This window comes from Cervus canadensis, chromosome 22, assembly GCF_019320065.1.
Source record: "Cervus canadensis isolate Bull #8, Minnesota chromosome 22, ASM1932006v1, whole genome shotgun sequence".
NCBI lineage: Eukaryota > Metazoa > Chordata > Mammalia > Artiodactyla > Cervidae > Cervus > Cervus canadensis.
Genome location: NC_057407.1, coordinates 12,253,619 through 12,279,818, shown reverse-complemented (window position 1 = coordinate 12,279,818; position 26,200 = coordinate 12,253,619). Strand labels below are relative to the sequence as shown.

The 26,200-nt window shown below is 43.0% G+C and overlaps 2 protein-coding genes across 43 annotated transcripts in view; one reads left to right on the top strand and one right to left on the bottom strand.

The window, feature by feature from the left end:
• Positions 1-17,751, top strand: part of PBRM1 (polybromo 1) — a 106,294-nt gene extending 88,543 nt beyond the window's left edge. For 16 of the 40 annotated variants that reach the window (XM_043442501.1, XM_043442497.1, XM_043442493.1 and 13 more), the window contains 8 exons: positions 381-564; positions 1,606-1,816; positions 2,436-2,637; positions 6,009-6,173; positions 9,544-9,699; positions 12,701-12,771; positions 12,882-13,098; positions 14,893-17,751. In XM_043442501.1, coding sequence (XP_043298436.1) covers positions 381-564; positions 1,606-1,816; positions 2,436-2,637; positions 6,009-6,173; positions 9,544-9,699; positions 12,701-12,771; positions 12,882-13,098; positions 14,893-15,065 — 1,379 coding nt within the window. In that variant the 3' untranslated portion in view covers positions 15,066-17,751. Of the gene's footprint in view, positions 1-380; positions 565-1,605; positions 1,817-2,435; positions 2,638-6,008; positions 6,206-9,543; positions 9,700-12,700; positions 12,772-12,881; positions 13,099-14,892 lie in introns of those variants that run through there. The other 24 variants (XM_043442521.1, XM_043442522.1, XM_043442520.1 and 21 more) reach the window with 4 other exon arrangements.
• Positions 12,492-24,388, bottom strand: SMIM4 (small integral membrane protein 4). Of its 3 annotated transcripts, none has more exons than XM_043442555.1 (3): positions 23,993-24,388; positions 21,245-21,332; positions 12,492-12,513 (listed from the first exon to the last, which is right to left on the bottom strand). In XM_043442555.1, the coding sequence occupies exons 1-3, from the start codon at positions 24,150-24,152 to the stop codon at positions 12,507-12,509; spliced, it is 255 nt and encodes an 84-aa protein (XP_043298490.1). In that variant the 5' UTR covers positions 24,153-24,388; the 3' UTR covers positions 12,492-12,506. The 3 variants fall into 3 exon arrangements, with proteins under 3 accessions (XP_043298490.1, XP_043298489.1, XP_043298488.1); XM_043442554.1 differs by lacking the exon at positions 12,492-12,513 and adding an exon at positions 14,106-14,133; XM_043442553.1 differs by lacking the exon at positions 12,492-12,513 and adding an exon at positions 20,074-20,126.
• Between the last annotated feature and the right edge of the window lie 1,812 nt (positions 24,389-26,200).

Sequence of the window (26,200 nt, the reverse complement as noted above, 5' to 3'; positions counted from 1 at the left end):
TAGTTGTGTCTCTTACATTAAGGTCTCTGATCCATTTTGAATTAATTTGTGTATATGGTATATAGTAGGCTTCTAGCTCCATTCGTTTGCATGTGGTAATCCAATTGTTCCAGCACTGCCTGTTAAAGAGTCTGTTCTTTCTCCAATTGAATTGTCTTGACACCCTTGTCAAAAATCAGTTACCTGTAAAAACTCAGTTATATGGATTTATTTCTAGACTTTTAATTCTAGTCTGTTGATCTACATATCTATCCTTACATCTGCTTATACCCTTTCAATATTCTAATTTTAATCATGTGAATATATTAATTTAAAAGTTTAAAATAATTGTTATCTATGACCACAGTAACTCCTTTCTCTCCAAAATTTTTCTCTTTCAGGAAAATGTGCTGTGTTGTCATTCAAGGACTTCCTCTCCTGTAGGCCAACTGAAATTCCAGAAAATGACATTCTGCTTTGTGAGAGCCGATACAACGAGAGTGACAAGCAGATGAAGAAATTTAAGGGACTGAAGAGGTTTTCACTCTCTGCTAAAGTGGTAGATGATGAAATTTATTACTTCAGGTAAAGTTGAAAAAACTAAGGAAGAAAGAGCAGTTCAGCTCCTTTGATATCAGTAAAACTCATATCAAAATTGCATAGTCCAGGGTGGGTTTTTATTGTTTTTTATTAGGTCTTAAACTAGAGCAATAGACATTTCAAATAGAAGATATTAATTTAATTAAATATTAAAGGAAAATCCTCATAATCTGCTGAGATGTGGTGACTGCTGGAACAGTCCTCTTCGTTTAGACTTCAGTAATTGTGATATGGAGGCAGAAATCTTTGGTTCTGGTACATAATCTGTCTATTAAGAGATTGTGTAGTTCTGTAAACTACAAAAGTTCTTCTTAGTATTTATAGGCAACTAAATCTCAGCTTTGGATCCAGTGCTTTTGTTGGGTATTCAGCAGAATCCCTTAAAAACACACATCTGAGAACTTCCCTGGTGGTCCAGTGCTTAAGAATCTACCTTCCAGTGCATCAGGCTTCCCTGGTGGCTCAGATGGTAAACTGTCTGCCCGCAATGTGGCAGACCCGGGTTCAATTCCTGGGTCAGGAAGATCCCCTGGAGAAGGAAATGGCAACCCACTCCAGTATTCTTGCCTGAAAAATTCCATGGATGGAGGCGCCTGGTGGGCTACACAGTTCATGGGGTCGCACAGAGTTGGACACGACTGAGCGACTTCACTTTCACTTTCACTTTTTCAGTGCTGGTCTGAAAAATCGAACTGGATGCAGGTTCGATTGCTGGTCAGGAAACTAAGATTCCCACATGCCACAGGGTGACTAAGCTCGCACACTGCACTAAAGATCCCGCATGCCTCAGCTAAGACCTGATGCAACCAAATAAATAATTTTTTTTAAAAAAAGCAAGCATCTGTAAGTAGATGTGACTTTATAAATGTATATTTTAATTATTTCCCTTGCAGACTTAAGAGTGGACATGGCAGATTACAGAAAGTTGGTTCTAGGTATTAAGGCAGAGCATTGCTTTCCAATCCATCCTGGATTGATGTCAGGTGATTTCATTTTATTTATTTATTTTTATGTCCCTTCTTCTAGAAAACCAATTGTTCCTCAGAAGGAGCCCTCACCTTTATTGGAAAAGAAGATCCAGTTGCTAGAAGCTAAATTTGCTGAGTTAGAAGGTGGAGATGATGATATTGAAGAGATGGGAGAAGAGGATAGTGAGGTCATTGAGCCTCCTTCTCTACCTCAACTTCAGACTCCTCTGGCCAGTGAGCTGGATCTCATGCCCTACACACCCCCACAGGTGAAGGTGGCGGTTCCTGTTACTTGTCTTATTCCTAGCTCTGGTTTGCAGTAAAAAGGAAGGAGACATCCAGCCCCTCCGTTATGGGAGCTTCAATCTAGAATTCTTCAAGAAGGAACAGATTTTATTTTTTCCTTTCTTGATGCCACTAATAATTTAAAATGTAATATCTTTATAAAAAAGTTTCATAGATAGCTGGCTTTAGTGGCAGGTTTAGTTAGGAAGCTCTCCTTGTCTTGCATTGAAAAAAAACGAGAATTGCATCATCCTCTTACTCTAGCTTTTATTGCTCGTACTTTTTTAATCTCTTTCTTTAGGACCCCATCTTTTGGTTAAGGTGATCCCTATAGGTATTTTCTTACCATTTAGAATTTTCTCAAGCCTTGATTGTGAGGTCACCATTATAGATTGCAGTCATGGAATTCAGTGGAACTTCCATTTTTCTTGTATGGCCAGAGGCCAGGAATAGCTGTGTTTTGAATAAGAAAATGGTCAACTATAAACAGAAGATGTCTGTAGAACAGTAGCTGTTGAATTGGACGTTTTTGGCTTACAAAAACCTTTAGTAATTGACGAGATGCAGTGTTCTGATGCATTATAAGAGCTTTCTGTCTTACAGTCTACGCCCAAATCTGCCAAAGGCAGTGCAAAGAAGGAAGGCTCCAAACGGAAGATCAACATGAGTGGCTACATCCTGTTCAGCAGTGAGATGAGAGCTGTGATTAAGGCCCAGCACCCAGACTACTCTTTTGGGGAGCTCAGCCGACTGGTGGGGACAGAATGGAGAAACCTTGAGACAGCCAAGAAAGCAGAATATGAAGGTAAATAGAGCATAGGCACAACTGTCTAAGCTTTGTAAGTGAGGGGGTGTTTTCAGCAGTGCACGAGCTTAGACAGGTTGAATCTCTGGTTCTTACCACTTGCACATGAACTTTGTGTTGGGGACTGTCTCAAATGGCTCCCGTCCAGCGGTTTAAGTGTCAGCCTTGTCCCAGCTGAGCAAGTGCTGCCTCTGACTTGGCCTCTGATCTCAGTGTGGTGGTGTTTTTTTTTCCCAAAAATTTTGCAAATATTTAGCTGTTAAAAAAATTGCATGATTTTTTTTCTTTCATTAAATCCTATAAGCACACGTGTGTTGAGCTGGGGAATGATCGTACAAGGATGTTAGATACAGTTTTAGTTAAAATTCATCTGAAACGGGGCTTTTAAAATCAGTGATCTTCTATTATGGCTCTTGACAAGCCATATAAACTCCAGGCTGAGGCTTGGCTGAAGTGCCTGGTTTTCTATGCCTTTCCTGGCCTGTGCTGCATTCATAACTACTTTTAAGGTACTTGGGTTCTCTTTGATAAAGCTCAACTACCTTCATTTTCCTTTTACTCTATAATCAAATTATTTGGGGCTGTGAGCTATCATTCAAGGATTTGGCGGTTCATAACCATTAGGGACAGATACTTGATAGAGATCTTTGTTTTTTTGTTTTTTAATATTAGGCATGACTTTAATCAGGAAATGAGTAGTAAACATTAGGTTAGGCAGGACTGTTGCCCTCAGAGCTGTATTTTTTTCATTTGGAATTCTATACAGTGCTTCATGTTGACAGTTTAAAGCCCTCTCTCAATTGACCACAATGATCACCATTACCCTTCTTGATGGGGTCCAAACCCATTATTTTCCAACAAGCATAAATAAATTATCAAGGCTGCCTCCTTTATTAAACTTTATGGAGTTTCCAGAGAAACTCCTTTTTAAAAATAAAAGTTTACTCCTTTCACTTTTTATATAGTTGATTTTTAAAATTATCTGACAGGCTTCCCCAAGGATCTGTAGAACACTAATCCTACAAGATGTTCAGCCAGAAAACATTTGTGGCAAAAGCAGTTTGAGAAGCGCTCCAAATACTTTCTCTCTTGGAAACTTAGTGTGCATATTGCCATAGTAAAGTCTTTAAACCTGCAGTTAAGACCTATTTTTTTTCCACCTGGCATTTTCTGAAACTTGATCAGGTATTCGTGTATTATCTGCTAATATCCTGAGGAACTAATATTTCATGGAACATTCTTTGAGAAATCATACTCAGTTCTATAAGAACCTACAACCTTGGAGAGCATTGTTATTTCTAAGCATTAGTGGACGTTAAGACCCAGATATATCACTCAGTTGGAGGAGTGTTTGAAATGAAGCTCACATGGCTATAAAGCCTGGTCCAGGACAAAATGAAGCCATTATTGCATGGCTGGTTACTTAAGAGTGTAAACAAGAAATTGTGTGAACAAGAGTGTGAACAGAGAAATGTGTCTGGAGATAAGGTGAAAGTAAAAATGCTGGAGCCAAACTGAAGAGAAGAAAGAGTGACAACTTCTGGGAAATTTTCCCAGATTCTAAGGGGAGTCTGAAATTCGGTGAGAACTTAGCGAGAGGAGTTATGTGACTCAAAGACACCAAGTCTGAGCTTGTGGTGTTCTGACCCACTCAGTTCAAAACCCAAAGTTTGGTTTGGCTGACTTCATTTAATAATTCTCTTTTCTAAGACAGCCTAACTGGGCTCCTCTCAGAAAAAACCAACAGGTCCAATATTCCATCCTTAGACCTGAACTTTTCTTTTTTCAACTTCATTTTTTTGCTCTCCCATTTTACTGTGTCATTTGTGTAATGAAAATATGAGAACTTAATGTGGGGGTCTAGGTCATCAGTGTTTCTTTTTTTTTCTTTTTTTTTAATGCTAGTTCAAAGCAATGGGTTGTTAAAATGGCCTTTGTCCCTCACGCTCACTGTACAGAGGATCTGTAAACGGGGACAGTGTAGTGAGTGATGACAGGTCTCTGCAGGTAACTGTCGCAGCCAAGGAAGCTTTGACTTGCTTGACTTTCACGTTCTTACACAAAGGAGGACTGGAACTGTTGCTTCTCGATGCTCTTTAAAGCCATGTGACCGTGAGCTGTCTGCCCCCTCCTCATATCAGCCAGCGGTAGCCTTTTGAAGTCCATGTTGGAGGGTTAACGTGTGGCAGTTGGAGTTTGATGCCAGGAAATCAGGGCTACTGCTGGTTCTGCCTGTATTCTTGGACAGGTCCATCTGTCTGCCAGTCTCAATTTGTCCATGTGAAGAGTGGAAAGGATTTCCTATTTATGAACAGTGAAGCAAAGTCAACCTTTATTGTGGGAGCTTTGGTAATGCACATCTCTAGAGTTCGACAGTCAGTGTCCAGCCTTGCCAGCTCCCGAAAAGACTGGGACTTGTGATTGTTGGGGCTGCTGGCCATGGAAATGCAGAAAGAGTAGCTCCGAGGAGTGAGGGATATAGCAAGGATGTTCCACAGCCCAGAACTGGCACACAAGCTAATGCTCCTCTCACATTTTGGATGAAATAAGTATGAATTCTGAAACTTCTGCTGATTTAGGATGACTTATGGTCAGTGTTGAACTCAGCTTCAGGAAACCTGGTTCTGTCCGTACATTGTCCATTGCTTCATATGTGTATACATATAATTTCCTGCTTCTGATGACTATAGCCTGGAGTATCATGCATTTTTTTCCTTTGGGGTTTATTAAACATGACCTCTTCACTTCATTAGAATGTACAGATTAGTGTTTATTTTCCTAAAACCTTGTGGAGGAGGCAGTAAGCTACTTTTCCCTTACAGAGTTAATTTTCTTCAGCTGCTAAACCCCATGACACTAATGACAAGAGTCCTCAAATCTTAGTAAAATTGGGTGCAACATATCAGGAAAATATAGTAAGTAACAATTGTGCCAAACATTATAATGGGCCATGGAATTGCTTCATGTTGAAATTTTTAAAAAATTTGTAATGCTATTAATACTAGAATAATGGTAGCGCTTCTCGTCTTCAGGGTGCCTTGTGAGATTAACCACGTTGGTTATGCTGGTGACGTTTTTAAATAAAATCTGTGCTTTCTGAATGTGTGTTGCAGTCTTAACATTCTTGAAATCTTTGCAGACCAGTTCTCAAGATGGGATAGGAAAGCTGGACGCTAGGTTACCGAGTGAAATCGGCCCGACTCCTCCTGTGTTGAGACTAGTCATCTACTGTTCCTTCCATTGAGACAGAACTGTTGCCTGTGTTTTTTTTTTTTGTTTTTTTTTTTTTAACTAGTCCTGTTGAATGCAATGGATGGTATTTTGAATTCCTGGGTTAAAAACAGAATTGAAAATCTGAAATGCCTTTGCAGAGCGGGCAGCTAAAGTTGCTGAGCAGCAGGAGAGAGAGCGAGCAGCACAGCAACAGCAGCCGAGTGCTTCTCCCCGAGCAGGCACCCCTGTGGGGGCTCTCATGGGGGTGGTGCCACCACCAACACCAATGGGGATGCTCAATCAGCAGTTGACACCTGTTGCAGGTAAAAACAGGAGCTAAGACCATTTTTTTTTCCACTTTAAGAAATTCCTTCATTTTTTTTTTTTTTCTCCAACGAGGAGTAGGCCACAGTCTCTAGGCTCTTCTCACGGCAGATTCAGAGTCTGAATCATCCACGTTGTCCTTATATCGCCTTTCCCTTATGGGCAATGCCTCCCCTCTGCCCCAGAAATGGGCCCTGGGCCCAACCCTGGGAATTGGTAGAGAGCAGCTCTCCCCTGGCTGTGGGCATGGTCTGGCGATATTCTGCACCCCAGACTGCTCTGGATAGACTTCTACAGCAGACAATATAAACAGACCCCGGATTCTGTTCTGGAGGGACTCCCAAGAGGAAACACAGAACTAGACTTTAAGAGATGATGATTTTCCCGTCTCATCCCAGTATTCAGTTTGCCTTGTTCTGCTGCAGCCATCCTTTAGAAGACTGACCATTTAAAAGGATTTTTGACAATGAATTATAAATCCTTTCTTGGTCACCAATGTGCATGACTGCTAAGTAGAATACAAAGTCCTTATTCAATTCATTGTGCCCACTCTGTAATGCTTTTCTATTTAATTACATTAAACTGCATTTTCTGTTAGTATCCCAGTCACATATTTTTCCAAAAAGAAAAGAAAATGATGAATGTGGTTTGCTTGTGTGTGTTGTCTCTGGTCCTGGTAGCCATGGCAAAATTGGCCATTCTTGAATTGAATATTCTTGTCTGACATGTCTCCAATGAGAAGCCTGCAGACCACTTCTCAGATCCCTCTTGTTTGATCTCTCTAAGCCTGGTGAGGTTCATCCAAGCTGTGTTTCTTCTTAAGCGAGCAGTCTGACCTCTTTGCAGGGAGTCCAAGATAGTGTTGTTCAAGACAAGCTCATTGGGATGCTGTTTTTGTTTTTTTTTTTTTTTTTTTTTTTGCTTTTTAAGGCAGAGTAGCATAGGATAACTTTTCCATTGTTGCTCCTACCTTTTGTGATGGCAAGTTCTCAGATGCACTATCGCTGAACTCAGCAGTTGCACTCGCCAAAGCACATCTGAATCATGGCTTTCAGTACTCTCAGTGTAACTGATGTTGATCTAACAAATCTCATAATCGCCTGCTCTATTCCATGGCCCATTTTGGTTAATGGGGTTCCAGAGGTTTTTAGAAATCAGACCTTGAACATGGGGACTTTGAAAGTTAGAATTCCCTCATTGACATTCTCTTTTGTTCTATTTGATGTGTGATATTCTAGCACTGTGCCCTTGACTAAAAAGCCCAGGGACACATTAACAAAATGAATTCAAACAGCTAAAAACATTAAAAAAACAGCAGCTGCAGCATTTTAGCTCCCTGTTGGGGAATGACTTCATAGAACTCTGATGGGTGAGGAGGGCAGGCCCCCTTCCAGAAAGCCCCTGCTCCATTATTAAGTATATGGTGCCCAGACCTCTGGGCCATGGGAGTGCAGGGCAAGCATTCTCTACAGGAACCAGTCTTTGGTCCACAGCAGGAATTTTGTAGCTAAGAGGGTGATTTTTTTCATGGGTTTACAGGTTGCATAGTGCCTGATTCTTAGCCTTGTTGCTGTCTGAGACCAGCTTTGCTTACAAGCATTGAAGCTCATTTGAACACATGTGACTGGGATAATAAATGCCAAAGTACAGTTTAATGAAGACAAGTGTCATGTCTTTCGGTTCTTAATAATTTCTTCAACCACAGCCTGTGTAGGCTGCGTTCAGATGGGCTTTTGTAATTGAAAGCAAAGCCTCCTAACATTCTTAAATTCCCACCTACTTATCCTTAAAAACTATCTGGTGGTAATGGTTAAAAGACAGTTTGATAGTGTTGGATCTTCTCATAATTAAGATTATGGTGTCTGTTCTTTACTCTCTGAACTCTACTTTAAGAAAAAGGAAATTCATAGTCCTAGTTTATGTACAGAGGTTTTATTATTTAAAACTTATTTTAATCATTTGTGTAATTGTAGGTTTCTTAGCTTAGATATGACCAGTGAGGCAAGCTCAATCTCAAGAGTTTTCAGTAATTTTATAGCTTCAGAGGACTAAAAATAAATACCTCTCAAACAATTCTTCAGGGGAAGTCAAAAAGTAAAATGCTTAGAATCTGCAGTTTTCCGCTGTATCTAGAACCCCTCTATAATACAAAGAGAATTATATAAAAATGAGGTTTGGCACCAATTCCTCAACACTCCCTTTGTGCAAGAAGCTGTGACCAAAGATGATTGCATTTTGGGGGGAGCCTTGTGTTTTGTTCATTGTGATCATTTCAAATCCCAGAAAAAAATCAATCTGTTTTTCTTGATTAAAAAAATGTCATGTGGCTTTAAAGTTCTTTTGATAGGTGAGTCTTTGACATTTTGAAATTTTCTTCTTCCTTTCACTCTTTTTGCCAAAAATACTTGTTTCTTGAAATTCTTCCCTAGCTAGCATAAAGTATTTTGTGTTGTGACGATGCACTTTGAAAATAAAGGAATGAAAACCTCTGTTCAGAAAAATTCTGTACCTCCTTTAAAATGTTCCCTGTTAACTGAAGGTCTGTGAGGACATTTGTGCGCTTGGAGACAGTGATGACAATTGGCATTTTCTCATGTCAGCAGAGCCTGATTCTCCAGCTGTTCCTCCTAAGGTCTGCGCACAAGCTGCTGAGTGACCTGGGCTTAGGTTGGCTTGAGGTGGGGTGGAGAGAGGGGGGAGGTTTTATCTTTATTTTATCATGTTTGGAAATCTAAAGATGAAGCATCAGTCATTGTGATGACTCTTAGCTGTTCCCCAGCTCAAGCTCAAGCATGCTCCATTCTTACCAGCAGTGGCGGGGCTAGAAGGGAGGAGGAATGGACACAGAAGTCTTGAAAACTTCTTGCCCACCTCCCCCCATGCTGGAGAACCATGCTTTGTGATCAGGGCTGTACGCCTCATTTCCTCCATTTCAGTTTCCCCTCATGTGTACCCGTGATAGGCATATGAGTGTGGGCATAGTGGAATGATGGGGTTTATACTGTTCAGTAGAATCGCAGTAGACAGAACTGGTCACTCTGTTTGAACAGCTTGCAATAATCATGACCTTGGGAAGGCTATTACTACAACTCCTCTTTTATTATTTAACTGAAAACATGCAGTGTATTTATCCCAGGGAGAATAACTACAAATAATAATATACTAAGTACTAATTCATCCAGAAATATATTTCATATTTGTAACGTTTTATTTTGTTCATTATTGCAACAAAATAATTGCACTAATTGTTATATCATGCAGTACTAAGGGCGCTTTATTCATTAGTAGTGCATGTGGGGGGGGGTTGTTATTACTTAGTTCATGTTGCATGTTAATGATGCATGTCTGAAATTTGTTGTGTCCTTCAAGGCATGATGGGTGGCTATCCGCCAGGCCTTCCACCTTTGCAGGGCCCAGTTGATGGCCTTGTTAGCATGGGCAGCATGCAGCCACTTCACCCTGGGGGGCCTCCACCCCACCATCTTCCGCCAGGTGTGCCCGGCCTCCCGGGCATCCCACCACCGGGTAAGAACTTCATCCTCATTCACTCATTAATCTCATCTTCATATTCTCTTTTTCCTCCCTCAGCCATTTGTTCCAGGAGGTACCTGCTGCCCATGTGGGCGGGGCTTCCCTCACTGAGAACCGCAGGGATGTCAGCTGCAGGACCTGGCCTGTGTGTTGGGCAGGTGGCTCAGCGCCTGTGCCCTTGAGCACTGGCTGCCTAGCAGCGGCATGGGGCACATGACACGAAACTAGACTCGGCAGACGAGGGGGCAGGGCGCGTGCTCTGGAAGCCCCCAGACAGTTCGCCAAATGCTCAGAAAGCAGACAGCCTAGATAGACATGGTCTGCTCTCTTTATCGAATGAAGTTTCCCAAATGGCTAGTTCAGAGTCACACATGAAAAGCAGTTTTTGCTCCTGGGTCCATTGCTTCCTCTGGTTCAGTTCTTAATCTCAAAGAGTCTTTTGTATAGAGCCCTTGCTCCATCTTTTGCTTTTCAAACAACACCTCCCCTCTAAGGGGATTACCGAGTTGCTAATGTAGGACTCTTCAGAAACTCTTCAGTCAGTCCTTCTAGGAACAGAAAGGAGGGAGAGAAAGAACTTGCACTGAACTAGTTTTCTGTGTCTGAGTCCCCAAAGAAGCATGACATAGCATTTAAAGAACAGCATAGTCCACCCTGGTAACTGTAGACACTGATTCATCTGTCAGCAGAAGCCCAGGAGCTATGTCATATGGAAACATATAAATGGAGTTCAGAAATAGGTACAGTTTTACTTTATAATTAATTAGCAAATTGAAAGATTATTATGAAAGGAAAAATCACCAGTTCCCATCATATGCAAAAAAAAAAAAAAACCTAACCCTTAGACATAATCTAGTTGGAGGGAAAGTGGCTTTAGGATGACTTGGAATAGCATCTTGTCTATTATCCAGAATATTAGCTAAAGACCTGGCCCAGATGACAGAATATAGAAACATTAGATTTGCTTATAACAGTCTTGGCTGTACCAATCCCGCAGCTATGAAGAGTTCTAAACCATGCTTCACAGGGTATGCCCCACAGTACGAAGGGTGAGCCAACCTGGTGCTTGGCCTAGCATCTCCAGTGACACTCTGTGGTGTGTGTTGCTTAGAAAATGGCCATAACTCCCAGAAATGTTTGATGCAGACCTAACTGGAGGAAGAAACGTTTGTGGGAGTGGGTGTTTCATTAAGGAAGTGGTGGACTGAGGAAGCTGGACTATAAGTGTCAGTCATAAAATGGGTGTGCCCCTGTGGCAGATAGAGTTGGCTTTAATTCTGTGCCCTCTCCCCTTGGCATAGAGTGTCTGACTGAGCAGTCAGACGAGGCTGGAGGTGACCCCCAGGTGTGTGTGTTATTTGGTAGGAACCACACCTAAGTCCAGTACCCTCTAGGTAACTGGTCTTTTGGTGGGTATTGGGGGACAGATGTTTCCCTGTCCCTCTTCTCCAGATTCTAAATGCATTTGAAGAAAGCATAACATACCTGATGACAGGGAGGCAGGGAAGAAGAACCTCTCTTAGTGTCTACCCACACATGTCCGACCAGGCTTCAAGGAGAGGAAGTTTTGTGAACTCCTCTGGTGAGTCAGCCCACAGTCTCACCAGCTGCCCCATGGCATGGCATTTGTAACCAGGAAGCATAGGGGGTTGGTTGCTGATTTGTTTGTACTGCCCTGCAAAGATTGATACAGACAGCTCAGGGAGCCCCCCAGTGTTGTGAAATATAAAGTGCGTGAGTGTCTTGGCAGAGTTGGGGGGCAGGGGTTAATAATATGTTGCTGGAACAGCAACTTACCCACTGCAGCCTCTTCACCCACTGACAAATAATCGCTAGGATCCTACTCTTACGATCCAGGTACCCTTCTGGGTCCTTGGAATATCAAAATCCCTGCTTTGTAAACAGAAAGTTTGTTTTCACTTACTATTTTCTCCTTAACAGATGTGTAATACTTCCTGATATTTAGCAATTCTGAACCTTAGAATAGTGATTCAGTTCTGCCTGGTCGAAATAACACCATTTTTAATCCAGAGAAGCTACAGAATACAAAGCTAGCTCTTATTCATCCTTCTATGCAGCTAGCTGGACTTGTTTAAAGTTTAAACAATATCTCGCCAGGGTTTTGGTTGTATTAATAGTTTGTTAGTTTTTAGCAAACTGAGTCCCTTGCCTGTTTCTCTGTTTTCATGAGACTAGAAAATGGATGATCCTGAGATTAAAATAGCCCCAGATGCTAAATTTAGGACATCACATTATTATCAACCAGGACGTATGAGACAAATTGCTTGTTGAGGAGTCACCAGGAGAAGTTTATACAAAGACTAAATGGAGTGAGACCACGGGATCTTTCTCTTTCTCTTTGTCATTTTACATTTGAGGTGATAGCAACCAAGGGCTGCCCTGCTTCCAGATGATCCGCTCTCTCAGAGGGCAGTGTCCCCTCTCTGCCAACATCAGTGACTAGTCAGAACCAGAGTGCTGGTAGCCTGTGCGGGGACAGCAGGAATGTGCCTCCAGCCTCCACAGAGGTCACTGACGTGTGTACTTGCACAGCCTCCGCCCTTGGTCCCTGCTGTCCCAACACACTGCATACAGCCGAGCCTGGTTGCAGTGCTCTCACTGCTGATATTAAACACAGGCTTCCGGTGCTGGAAACTGTGTTGTTGAAAGAAAAAGGCCTTGAAAATAGAGTTAGCGACTATAGCTTACCTAGGGAAATATTAGAATTCTCTGCGGAGTTCAAATTATTTCTCAGCCATGAGTAATTAATATACATCTGACAGATTCTCCTAGCGTTGTATTTAGAGCCTAGAAAACAAAAGAACATAAATTTTCTATATGATGCTACATCCTGTTTTGGGTGCTTAGGGCTCCTGTCCACAAAGACTCAGGGCAGTGATCATAGGTTTGCATTTTAAATGACATTTCTTATCAGACAGTTTTTCAGTCTTCTCATCTCAGACCCTCTAATTGTGCCTGTAATTCTGAATTATAGGTGTGATGAACCAAGGAGTGGCCCCTATGGTAGGGACTCCAGCGCCAGGTGGAAGTCCGTATGGACAGCAGGTGAGCCTCCAACTTGCATCTTCTAGGACTCAACAGAATTCAAGTTACCCTCTTTCTCAGAGCATGGGCTGAGTATGTCCCCCCCTCACCGTGTATCTGTGCTCTTTCAGGTAGGTGTTCTGGGGCCTCCGGGGCAGCAGGCACCTCCTCCATATCCTGGCCCACACCCTGCCGGCCCCCCCGTCATACAGCAGCCAACAACACCCATGTTTGTGGCTCCCCCACCGAAGACCCAGCGGCTTCTCCACTCAGAGGCCTACCTAAAATACATTGAAGGACTCAGTGCTGAGTCCAACAGCATTAGCAAGTGGGACCAGACCCTGGCAGGTAAGGAGAGCTCTTTCTGAAGAAGCCTTTTCAAAATCTATGCTTTATCAAAGTCCTGCTGCTGCTGTTGACAGATTATAGGATAAGTATCCATTGTTCTTATACAGGCATACCTTGTTTTATTGCACTTTGCCTTATTGCACTTCTCAGATACTGGTTTTTTACAAATTTAAAGTTTGTGGCACCCCCATGAGCAAGTCTGTCAGCACCATTTTTACAATAGTATGTGGCCACTTCGTGTTTCTGTGTTAACATTTTGGTAATTTCCACAATACTTCCAACTTTTTCATTATTATTATAATTGTTATGGTGAATCTGTGATCAACAGTCTTTGACATTACCATTATAAAATGATTACAACCTGCTGAGTGCTCAGATGATGCCTGATAGTTTTTAGCAATATAGTCTTTTAAAATTAAGGTACCCATGTTGCTTTTTTAGACCTGATGCTATATTACACACTTAATAGGCTACAGTATAGTATAAAAGGAACTTTTACTTGCACTTGGGAAACCAAAAAATTAATATGATTTGCTTTATTGTCGTGATCTGGAACCAAACCTGAGGAAGGCCTTTTTAAGTAAAATGTATATTTAGCTGAAGTGTTTGCAGTTTTGTATATTGATGTCATGTACTGAAAGTTTTGTGTTTTTTTTTTTTTTTTGCTGAGTTTCAAAGCTTCCTTTTATCATAAACATCAATGCTATCTCAATAAGTATATTCTGAATTTTTTCAACTATTTTTCAGGCATTTGGGCATAGCATAGATGCATTTGGGCAAATTAAAAATTATTTCATCTCAATTTTTTAAAAAGATAAAAGTACTATTGGAAGACATGTTTCTAATCTATCACTTACTCATGTAGTTCAGCAGGCTTAACATATTTTCAGTACATACTGAAATAACTTGCCAAGTTTCCAAAGAAATTCGGAAGTTTCCATCCATTCTTCAGGGGCTTCCTGGGTGACTCCGTGGTAAAGAATTCACCTGCCAATGCAGGAGATGCAGGTTTGATCCCAGGGTCAGGAAGGTCCCTTGAAAAAGGAAATAGTAACCTACTCTGGTATTCTTGCCTGGGGAATCCCATGGACAGAGGAGCCTGGCGGGCTATAGTCCATGGGGTCACAAAAGAATCAGACATGACTTAACGACTAAACAGCAACAATTCATTCTTCATTTCTAAGCCAGATTTGATCATTTGATTTCTTTTAAGAGTAGTAGATAGTTTTCCCTTTCATCACATTTACCTTTTTAGGAATTTTTGTTAGTTTTGAAGTTATTAAGTATCACGAGTGCCTACAACAAAATGCTAATAGTCAGATCTTTTAGCTGTTTGTGCAACTCTTATGTTCCCAATTCTAATAATTTTGTTACGTTGTGCAGCTCTTGTGAAGTAACTGTTAGAGATTAGTTCTAAACTCTAAAGCATGAAATGAGACATCCTTGGCTAGGTTGTCTCATACCTAAGTTAAATAGTTTTCTAAAAACCAAGATGTCAGAGAATTCCCTGGTGGTCTAGTGGTTAGGAATCCAAGCTTCCACTACACGGGGATGGGTTCAATCCCTGGTCAGGAAACTAAGACCCCATGTGCCATGAGGTGTGGCAAATAAGTAAAAAAAAAAAACCAAAATACAACAAGATGCCTATAAAACAATATATGAAATTTTCTGGGAAATATTCTGCAGAGTTAAATTTCATAATATTTAATAAATAGCAAATGTTTCATGTTTCAATAAATCTGTCAGACCTTAGGACTGATGTTAACATTTCTCTGTCCACACTTCCATTTTCAGCTCGAAGACGTGATGTCCATTTGTCAAAAGAACAGGAGAGCCGCCTTCCCTCTCACTGGCTAAAAAGTAAAGGGGCCCACACCACCATGGCAGATGCCCTATGGCGCCTTCGGGATCTGATGCTCCGAGACACCCTCAACATTCGCCAAGCATACAATCTAGAAAACCTTTAATCACGTCAATTACGTTTCTTTTATAGAAGCATAAAGAGTTTTGTGGAACAGTAGCCATTTTAGTTACTGGGGGTGGGGGGAGGAAAAAAGGATGACAATTTTTATTGCATTTTACTGTACATCACAAGGCCATTTTTATATAAGGACACTTTTAATAAGCTATTTCAATTTGTTTTTGTTATATTAAGTTGACTTTATCAAATACACAAAGATTTTTTTTGCATATGTTTCCTTCGTTTAAAACCAGTTTCATAATTGGTTGTATATTTAGACTCAGAGTTTTACCTTTTTACTTGTTGCCATAGAGCTGAAACCATCAGAGGTTTTGTCTTGGCTTGGGGTTTTTGTTTTTCATTTTTTTGGTTGGTATTTTTGTTTGTTTTTTTAAATAACAAACAAAATGGAAAAAAAAAACACATACAAAAGAGTTTACAGATTAGTTTAAGTTGACAATGAAATGTGAAGTTGGTCCTAGTTTACATCTTAGAGAAGGGGGGTGTACTTGTGTCTGTTTCATGTGCCTAAATATCTTAAGCCACTTTTGCAGAAACTGTTTCTTCCGGGTAAAGTAAAAGGTTGTTAGTTACTTGATAGATGTTTGACAGACATGGCACATTTGCTCTAGTAACTCAGAAATCTGAAGTTAGCTCTGTGCAGTCTTCTGTAGCTAGTACGTCTCCCGGACACCCGGAGGGAGAAAGCACTTTTTCTTGCTCTGAGTTAGACATCTGTAGTGTCAGTTATCTTTGCAGAACATGTGCACAACCCTGAATTATGTTTAGTCTTGGCAGGTAAGTTTAAGGGTACTCTTGATCTTTTTATAATGAATTCACGATTTATGCCTATACATGTTAAGACGATTTAAAACTTCAAATCTCTTACACTGAAACAATGGAAGTTCATCTTGAAGAAAGTATTGAGGTGTGCTGGAGGGTGATTTATTAAACATAACACCTAACCTAACTTAGGGAAGGGAGTGCATTAACTGGATATGGGCTGTTTCAGAAGCATGATTGTAAGAGGCTGAATTGCCTGCATGTGCAAATATGTTTTAGTATGCTTTCTTTCCTCATCAAATGTGGCTTTTTTTTCTTTTTTCCTCCAAAGTTTCGGGTTGTAATTCTCAACCAGAAGTTTAAGATTTTCTGAAATAATTTTAAAATGTAGCTTGTGCTTTTGAATTTCAGAAGGGACTCATAATTTCAGAAAATGCTCACTAAAAAGACCATTATAGATCCCAGACACTTAGGTTTGATGACCCTGTCTCTCTTATCTGATCCTGGAAAAAAACAATTGGAGGCAATATATAATGCTCAGACAGGTAGAAAGCATCAAACGTGGAACAGTATTTCAGTCAGCATTTTTGAAACCTGCTTTATTGTAGCAAGATGGTTGCCATTGTAGTGAAGCTTCCACTGCTCTTTGTAAATTGAGTGATTCTCAGAGGATACTTTTTTCTTTTAATCTGGTATGAATCAATACCTGGATATTTAATCACTATTCTTACTAAATCATGGGGACAAGAGAGTCCAGAATGGAAAAAAGTCTCTTTGTATCTAGATACTTTAAATACAGAAGGTCCTTGTATCTTAATTGCCTATAGTCAACCACTGGATCTCAATTTGCATCAAGTATTTTAAATAATTCTGAATTTTAAGAAATGTTTTGCAGTAGTATGTCAGTACCTTATTGTTCAACTGAATCAGATAAAGAAATCTTCAGTTCCTGGTTATTTGGGCCATTTCATCATGGACTGTATAATACAATCAGATTATTTTATTTCTAGGCATCCTTGAATTACACCAAAGAACCTGAAATTTAATTTTGGTTAAGTTATTTATTTATTTCATGCACCCATCTTATTTCCCTTTTTAAGGTCTGGAAGAGACTTCTTTTGGGAAGCCTCTAAAAACTCTTCACTGTGGGCTATGTGGGGCAATAGAAGCCAGAGCACTCCTCCTCCAGGCTCCTTCCCAGTGTCTAAGGTGCTGTAGGAACCATAGATCCAGCCGGGGGCTTCCCTAAGGCAGTGCAGAGCCGGGCCGGAGGGCCACGAGGCAGGCCCTGAGGAAGTTTTGTTGTTGTTGTTGTTGTTTAAACTCTTATGTATTTATTTTAGAATCATGTCTTTCTGTATATTGACTTGGAGAATATCAGTTAATATTTTAGGATATAAGATTTGAGGTCAGCCATTTTCCAAAAAGAAAAGAAAAAGAAAAAAATGTATGGACTTTAAAAGGTACACGTGAACTATACATTTTTTTTTTTTTTCCGTGAGCTTTAGGAACCGTAGTGATATGGCTTAGAAAGTATAATAGTCTAAATGTTTTCAAAATGTAAGTTCATGTGGAAAAGAATTTTATGTGGGGGGAAAGACCTATAGGTTTAAAACAGTATGTCAGCTAACTGATTTAAAAGGCCTTGAATTGCTTTGTTTTTTGAACCGCCCTCCCCCTTTTCTTCCTATGAGGAAGAATTAAGAGGGGACTCTTCTTTGTGTAAAATCTCCAAATTGGTGTTGTTGACTTTTCAATTTGAACATTTTCAGACCTGATTAAAACTTGGTTTATTCTAACTTCTGTATCAAAAAAGGTTCAAGTGGTAACTAGTCTTATAATATGTATGTATCATATGTTTGTTCACCTAAAGCTTTTTAATCCAAATAAAAATGGAGTTTGCAAAGTGATTGGGATTAACCAGGTTTGGTTGTTCTGTTAAAGCTTGTGTCAGACAGATGTTTAGTTTCAAGCAGGTTTAATTCCTGCAAACCTTGATTTTATGCTGACAGGGATACGGCTACCAATTTAAAGGAAAAGCACTCCTCAGGTACTGGCAAAAGTCAGTGTCCCGACCCTGGTCCAGGGCTCAGGCTGCATTAACACCAAAGCCGAGTATGATCACACCGTGGCCTGATGTGCCCATGCCACACCTCTCAGACTGACAGTCAGGGATTCCTAACATGGCCTCAGCAGTGCAGGCTGAAGTTAAAAGTCGCAGAGGGAGTTGTTACTGACGGTGGAAGGTAAGGAAGAAATCATAAATCAGTGTAACCCGTTTCAAGTAGATGTGTGGCCAGAGGAGACAAGTGGCCGGGAAATATTTTTATCATGCTTATAAGCTCCTAAAAAATGGCCACACTTTTAACAGAAAGTGTTGGTAAAATCAACCAACTGTTTTCCTCTAATATCACTTTGCAAATCCCTGTGGTTCGGTTCTCCTAAGAGTTTAGGGCTGTACCTGTGGGCATGAACATACTGTGATGATGGGTGACGTATAGTTAAACATTCCCGCTGCATGCTCTGAGCAATACTGCTAAGTGTTACTCTATTCCCTCTTCATTCAGAAGTCTGCTAGGTCAGCTGAATGAAAGTTTATACCTGAACAAATTAATAGACTATCCCCCAAATAGATGTAGAATGCACATCTTGTGGATTGCGCATAAATGTGTGAAGACTAAAGCACATGCATACTTTATTAGGAGAGATTGTTCTGGAAAACACCGTGGTCCAAGTGTTGTTGTTTTTTTTTTTAAAGAAAAGGAACTCAGTGTGAAAAATCCAAACTTCTAAAAACAGCAATTGAATTGCTGTAAATTCAGAGATGCAGGCAAGATTTTCAAAACAGGACTGCTAGATGAACACAGACAGCCCTCCCTTACTGAGTGCCTCTGTGCCTGGGTCCTTTCCCTGTCCATTCAGATGATAAAGTGAAGTTCCAAAGCCCAGGTAGTTCCCCTAGCACCCCAGTGGACATCGACTTCTAGCAGTAAATGCTAATTAGATTTTTGTCATCCTAAAGTATCCTGGTTTTTTAAATGTAAGTTTTTTGTCTGTGTAGTTCACAGTAGGGGGCACTGCACTTCTGTAAGCTGCTTATAAGAGCATTGCTCTTTAAACTATCAAAGCTCCCTTAAATAACCCTAGTGTCTGATAAGTGCATAGTCATATTCCTTTAGTAGAAGGCTTTAAAAAATTGAGGCAAAGTTAAAAGCCTCCACAGTGGTTTAACAAAAATTAGTTCTGTACCATCCAAATTAATGTGCTTTGAAAGTATCTTCAATTTAATACAGTAATTGCTCTACTTCCCTTAAAGTGAGACATTGTTGTGTCATCCTCAAAGGTTTGTTGTCTTAAATCAGCACTCCAATACTTCTGTTTAAAAAAGATGATGAGGAAAACTCTAGGGAAGTTAGGCATGAATTTCAGACTGGAGATTGTTTCTGGGATGGAAGCAGGAAGGAAACCACAGCAGACACAGAAGGTAGCTGATGGTTTTATTAGCATTTACAACTTCTCTTTGTAAAAGGTATGTATGCTACATATTTATGTATGTACAAAGTATTAAACTTCTAAAACGGGGGCCAGGGGGAATAAATGGAGTTAGGTCACAATGTAAATGTATTGTGCAACAGTCTAATCATTAAAATACCGTGAGGTTTAAGGTCACCAGGAACTCCTGTGACAAAAGCGAGAGTGAGGACTACCTTCCTCCCCAGGTGCTGCTGGTCATCACTGGTCTTCATACTCAGGCCATGTCTGAGCAGTGTCTCAGCAGTGCTTTAATGAGGTGAGTGCTGAGTGGCTATTGATTTATACTAAATTGGTTCTAACATAAATGAACTGACTTAAATCCCTTCAGTTCAGTTCAGTCGCTCAGTTGTGTCCGACTCTTTGCGACCCCATGAACTGCAGCACGCCAGGCCTCCCTGTCCATCACCAACTCCCAGAGTTCACCCAACCCATGTCCATTGATTCTTGATGCCATCCAACCATCTCATTCTCTGTCGTCCCCTTCTCCTCCTGCCCTCAATCTTTCCCAGCATCACGGTCTTTTCTAATGAGTCAGTTCTTCGCATCAGGTGGCCAAAGTATTGGAGTTTCAGCTTCAGCATCAGTCCTTCCAATGAATACCCAGGACTGATTTCCTTTAGGATGGACTAGTTGGATCTCCTTGCAGTCCAAGGGACTCTCAGGAGTCTTCTCCAACACCACAGTTCAAAAGCATCAATTCTTCAGTGCTCAGCTTTCTTCACCGTCCAACTCTCACATCCATACATGACCACTGGAAAAACCATAGCGTTGACTAGATGGACCTTTGTTGACAAAGTAATGTGTCTGCTTTTCAATATGCTATCTAGGTTGGTCATAACTTTCCTTCCAAGGAGTAAGCGTCTTTTAATTTCATGGCTGCAATCACCATCTGCAGTGATTTTAGAGCCCAGAAAAACAAAGCCGGCCATTGTTTCCACTGTTTCCCCATCTATTTGCCATGAAGTGATGGGACCGGATGCCATGATCTTAGTTTTCAATGTATTTGTGGCAGAGATCTTTAACTTGATAATACCTGTGGCCTTAAGCATCAGCTTTTTTATTCATGAGTAAATAGGTAGAAATGATTTTGCAACTCAGTCGTCTTTAATATGTAGATTTTTTTTGTTTGAAAAGATGTTAGATGTGGTTATCCAACCCTGGAAAGATGCCTTTGCTTTTCTACCACCTGATTGAAACTTTTTCTGGGTCAGATTGCAAACTCTCCCTATAGCCTGAGCCTCTGATTTAACTCAAGTTTGTGGTTGCTCAGTGCTAGGAAGATTCACTTTTTTGGGGAAGGAGCAGTGTGTCCAGCAGCTAGATGAAAGCAGCATCTTCCTCACAGAGGGCAGTGAAGCCTGTTGGTCCCCAGTCCTCACAGAGGTCCAGCCCTTGATGTTAGTGGAGTCAAACAAGGGAATGGGTTGGTGTTCACAATGTGAGTGAGGTGTGTTTGCATTCTAGCAAAATGTTCACCAATTGCTAGCTAGCAGAAATGCAATCTGCATAGTCATCCTCGTTTAAATGACCCTACAGTAGAGACCTTACTTTCATTCATACTAAATCTGAGTTCAGCAAAAAGTTAGGTTATCCCTGGTTGCCCAAAACAAAGGACTTCACAATTTAGGGTACACTGAAAAGCATCCTGATTCATCCTTGAATTGTTTAAGAAATGTTTCACAGACTAGATTCCGTTGTTTCAGTAGGAAATAATTTTCCCACAAGTGCTGTCCATCAGTGACTTGGGAAGTATTCAAGCAGGGACAGGAAAACTAGAAAAATTGTTTATAAAGGCAGTTCTGTATAAGAACAAGAGACCTGAAAAATACATTTTAAAAGGAGTTGAAAGCAGTAAAGTTTCATATTTACTTTACTGACTGCTGAAGTTCAGTCTCTGATGCATCTTGCAGCCTTCTCTGATACTGTCTTTCTGAGGCTTTTCTGCGGTAGACGTCATCTGTATCAAATAAAGATTTGATTTAGATTTTTAAGAAACGAAGGAATTAAAAATACATATCTGAGTAAGTTAACCAGTAGTCTAGATCTATCACCTGAATCTCAACAATAATGTTTAATCCCAAAATCAACTTAACACACGACTTGATTTAAAGGAGGACTATGTTAAAGTTCTCAATAGCAGGGTCCAGAGTCAGTGTCCTCGAAGATAGGGTCATGTCACAGCACAGCTCTTAGCAATTTCACTTCTCTCTGAAGTCATCTGTCTTAACTGTCCTCTCAGGCACTTCCAACCCTACAGCTCTCTGCTGCTCCTGTCACACCCAGGAACTCAGGGCAGGGAGGTGAGCGCAGTCTCCTTGTTCTCAGCTGCTGCTTCTCCACCCTCTTCATCCGGGGCCTTGCCATTTGCCACCGCCTGCCCTGGCATCTGCCGTCCGTCATTACCCTTCAGTCTCTGAAAATGCTGGCATTCAGCTCAGGTTCCTTGACCCTGTCCTGTGCCACCTTCCCAGGTGACACCACCCCCAACAGATAGGAAGCAATAGCCCCCTTCATCTACCTGACTTCTCAGCTTCCAAGTTTCCTCTGAAGCAATAAATTCCTTCTGTTCTGACCACAACCTCTACTCCCTTTCTAGCAGCCTTTCTGTCCTTGGATCTTCACCAACTTCCTCAGCTCCTTGTTCTCTCTTCCTGCCCAAACCAGCTGAAATTCCCTCTTATTAGTACACCTTCAAAACCCCAACTACAGATTGATGCAACTTCCTTTCTTCTCCATGCCTCACTCTGCTTGCTACGCACTGTGGGTGTTGTACCTAACTGGGTCCACTATGATGCCTGACAATCCTGTTGCTTCAGCCATGGCCCTGACCCTACCTGCTCACCCCCAAATGGCCATGAACTCTTTCTGCACAAAGAGAAAAGTCGTCAGTAAAGAACTCTTCCCACTGACTTCCAAGGGCTGCTCTGCCTTGCTCAGATCCCATCCTCTCGCACCTTCTCAAGGGCCAGGGTATATCCAGCCTCCCTCCACCTGCTCTGTCCTGATCAGTATTTGCATATTCTCCTGTCTCTCCTGGTAGAGGGAGACTTTGTTGAATTTCCTGAACTGCCTGTCTTCTATGATAAAAGACTCTTCTTGTTTCTCTCCTTGCCTCTCTGGCCACACTCAGTCACCCTTAAAATGTTGGGGCTTAAGCTCTAACTTTCATCACAATCTGCATGTGAGTGACCCACTAACCTAGATCTAAGGCCTAGATCTGCCTTCTATCTATATAACCATCTCCCCCTCAGCACATGCAAAATGGAGCCCAGGACTGTTCTGCTTATGTTCCCCCTGCCCCAGCTGCCCCACCAGAAGCCTCCACTCCTCATCTGAGTCCACTCAAACACCACGGCCTTGTCAGTACTGCCTCTGGAGTGTCAACTCTACCCACTTCTTGGCATCTCAGTCTAGACCACCATCCCAAACCTGGACAACCAAACAGCCTAAGTCTTCCTGCCAGTTTGCTCTCCAGAAAAAGTCATTCACCACATAAGTTCACCTCCTGCTGCTTAAAACTCTTCAGTCCTTTGGGATACAGTCTTGGTTCTCTGGTCCCTTTGTGGCCCCTCCAGGCACCTTTTAAACTATGCCATCCCTCACACTGCTCACCTGCTTCAGTCCCTCAAACAGCATACTTGCACACCAAGGTCCTCAAGTTTGCTCTTACCACTGGCAGAAGACATTTGCAACACCACCAATGTTTCCCTCATCTGGCTGACAATCTTGGGGCCTCCCTGACATGGTAACTCCTCCAGGCAGCCTTCTCTGCACCACCTAGTACAATTCAGATGCCCCACCGGGGAATCCCATGTTCCCTCCACTTTCCCCTCACAGAACTGATCACACGTAATAGTAACTGAATGATCTGTCTCTCCCATTAGTGTTGTTCTGGGGTGGGGAGCCCTCTGCCTTATTCTATCTTCTCATCGGTGGTCATTAAATATTAATGAATGGATGAACAGAAGAATTAAGTATCTTTAGAAACCACTAATTTATTTTTTAATTGAGGGTTGGCAGTTCACAAGTGATCGTGTTTCTGGAGAGGGAGAAAGCAGAAAGGGCCTAGGAGTTAGGGAAGTCTTTCTGGAAGAGGAACTAGCCTGTCCAGAGCTAGTGCTCAGCAAAGCAGTGCCAGGCAGTCTGTTTATAGTGCTTGCCCTTGGTACCCATGACTCTGGCCTGTAAAAACAGTGGTATTTAAGCGGGGCAGACCAGATCCCTCTAGGGTTTGGACGTGCCAATTAGGAGCTTACACATATCCTTCTATCCCGCTTCTAGATGCTGTGGGCAAGTCTATTCCTTAGGCCCAAACAGTGTCACTGGCAGGCTTGAAAGGACAGCGTCCAGAGTGCAGTCACGTGCCCTCCGATCTAAGTGCTGGGAAGGTCTCAAAGTTGGACACCAATGTATCTTTGTCGCCCCGCTTATAGGAGAGCCCAGGCGGATCTCCACGCCCCACTGAGGGAGACTCTACTCGCCCTTCTGCAGGATAAAAGCAGCTCAGCGCTGAGCGGAATGAGAGGTCTGCAACCTAACAATATTCCCAGCAACATGGTTCCTTTGCCGCCTCCTGCTTGCTTGAAATGAAATGGAGGCTGCTGCACCCCTACTTACAAAAGGTCTCCTGGCCCACGCGCACTTTAATCATGATCCATTCCATCGTTCCTCCGAGGACAAAAAAGAAGGGCAGAAACCTGTAGACGCCGAATCTCTGCTTCCCGGGCACCCGCTGCAGAACCCGCCTCACCTGGGCCCTGGTAAACATGCCGGACATAGGAGGTCGTTGGAGAAGGGTAAGCCGGAACGAAGGCTGGAGCGCCCGGATGAAACCAAAACCCCCCTGCCCGTCCTTGCTGAGTCCGACGGCCAGGCTGCCTTGCAATCCTGGTCTTATACCGCCTCCACGGAGGTCAACAGTGGAGCCGGAAGAGGGTAAGGAGCTGGGCGCTGAGGTCCAGACCCAGAACCCGGGGCGCCTCCACCAATAAGAGTGAGGCTGGACGCGCGGGTCCACCAATCAGAATGTGACGGGGTGCGCATGCTCGGTGAGGCCGAGCCCAGCAGGCATAGACACTCCTGCTCTTGTAGGCAGGGCGGGCCAAGGGGCGGGACCTCCCACGTGGCGTCGGCCCGGGCCCGCCCCGTGCCCTCGCATGTGCAAGCTGGTACTCAAAGAGTTGGCGGCCGCGCCCCCTACTCTGCCACCGCCATCTTTTCTCTTAAAGTCCTAAGAGAAGTGATGACGCTCACTGATGTACTACCTAACGTGTACTGCACCATGCTCTAAAATGCAATCACACAACGCCTTGCATTTATTTAGTGATCGTGACTGATGCCTAGACTTCTAAAAATAACAGTATTTGAGATGCACTGTTGAAAGCTGAACTTCAGCACGACAAAAGTCTAAATAAGCATATTGTGGCAAACAACTATAACATTAATAAAAACTATCCTGTATGGGGCACTTACTGTTATTCCAAGACTATTAGACAATCTAAGAACATCAAATGAAAACTTAGAATCAATAAGAGACTTTAGTAATGTAGACACAATATATAAAAACAGGCTGGAAAAAGAGAGATCAAGCAGCAACTCTGGAGGGTAGCAGGGCCCGGGGCTGAGCGGCCAGGCCCAAGCTGCTGCCTGGATAACCTGCCTTCTCCCGGAGAAACCCTACCAAGCCATGTGCACACACCGGCTTGGTGCCCACTCTGGCTTCTCTTGGTGGCTCTGCCGGCTGGACGCCACAGAGCGCCCATCTTCCGCCCAGATGAGACGTACAGGTGGCGAAACCCCCAGCACACACCTAATTCACTGGGGCCCTGGGGGTGGGGGCCGCACCCACCCACCCCCTCGGGCCCACCTATGGCCTCCATTATCCTGTGCCAGCACTCAGCACCTGACTGGCACTGTAGGTCCTCAGTCGAGGGGCAGGGCATAGTAGAATGTACCACACCCTTAGGGCCGGCGAGGCCACTGCGGAGAGCACCTCAAGGAAACAGTGTCTAGCTAGCCAGCTCTCCACCGACAAGGCCCCGGGTGCAAGGCCTGCTCAAGGTCCAGGACACGGATGTTTGAGGACTCAGAAAAAGAAGGAGTGAAATAAACGCGGGTGGAGAATGGTTCCCAACAGGAAAGAGTAATTTCGTTGGAAATCCTGTTGATAGTGCTAGAAGAGCATGAGGGGTCCGAGTGGGGAACCGAGGAGTGGTGCGGGTCGGTGCGGCCATTTGCTGAGGTAGGAACCAGGCAGGCGCAGTCAGCCCGGGCCCTCCGCCTCGCTCCAAGTTAACAGGGTTCACCTGTGTGAGCACAGAGACGGGAGAAAGAAGGGGCTGCTTCAGCGGACGTCGGATGCACTACGGGTCCCGAGGTCTCACCCAGAGTGGGGCTGGTACCAGGGAGCGCGCGGGAAGAACTCTTTATTCTCTAGGTAAGTGAGTGAAACGAACTGGCAGAGCCAGTCATGGGCGGGAGGCGGGGAACAGGATCCCGGCTTCAGAACTGGGGGAAGGGGCGGAGGATCTGAGGTCTGGAAGACAGGAGGTGGAGGAAGGGGCGGGAGGACCCAGGAGGAGAGAGGGAGAAATAGGACTGGGGGGCCCAGGTAGACCCGCAGCACTCTGGCCCTCTCCTTTCCAAGCCCGGGCCGTCCGGAGCCTCGCGGGGACGGCAGTGCTTAGGTATTCCGACCTCCCGGGAGGACAGAAAAGAGCCGCCATGGCCTCAGCAGATACCGCAGGGGGGCGCAGACTTCTGGACCTCTCGGGAGACTGGGGGAAGGGGCCCGGCAGCCCGCCCCGCCCCGCCCCGCCCGGGACC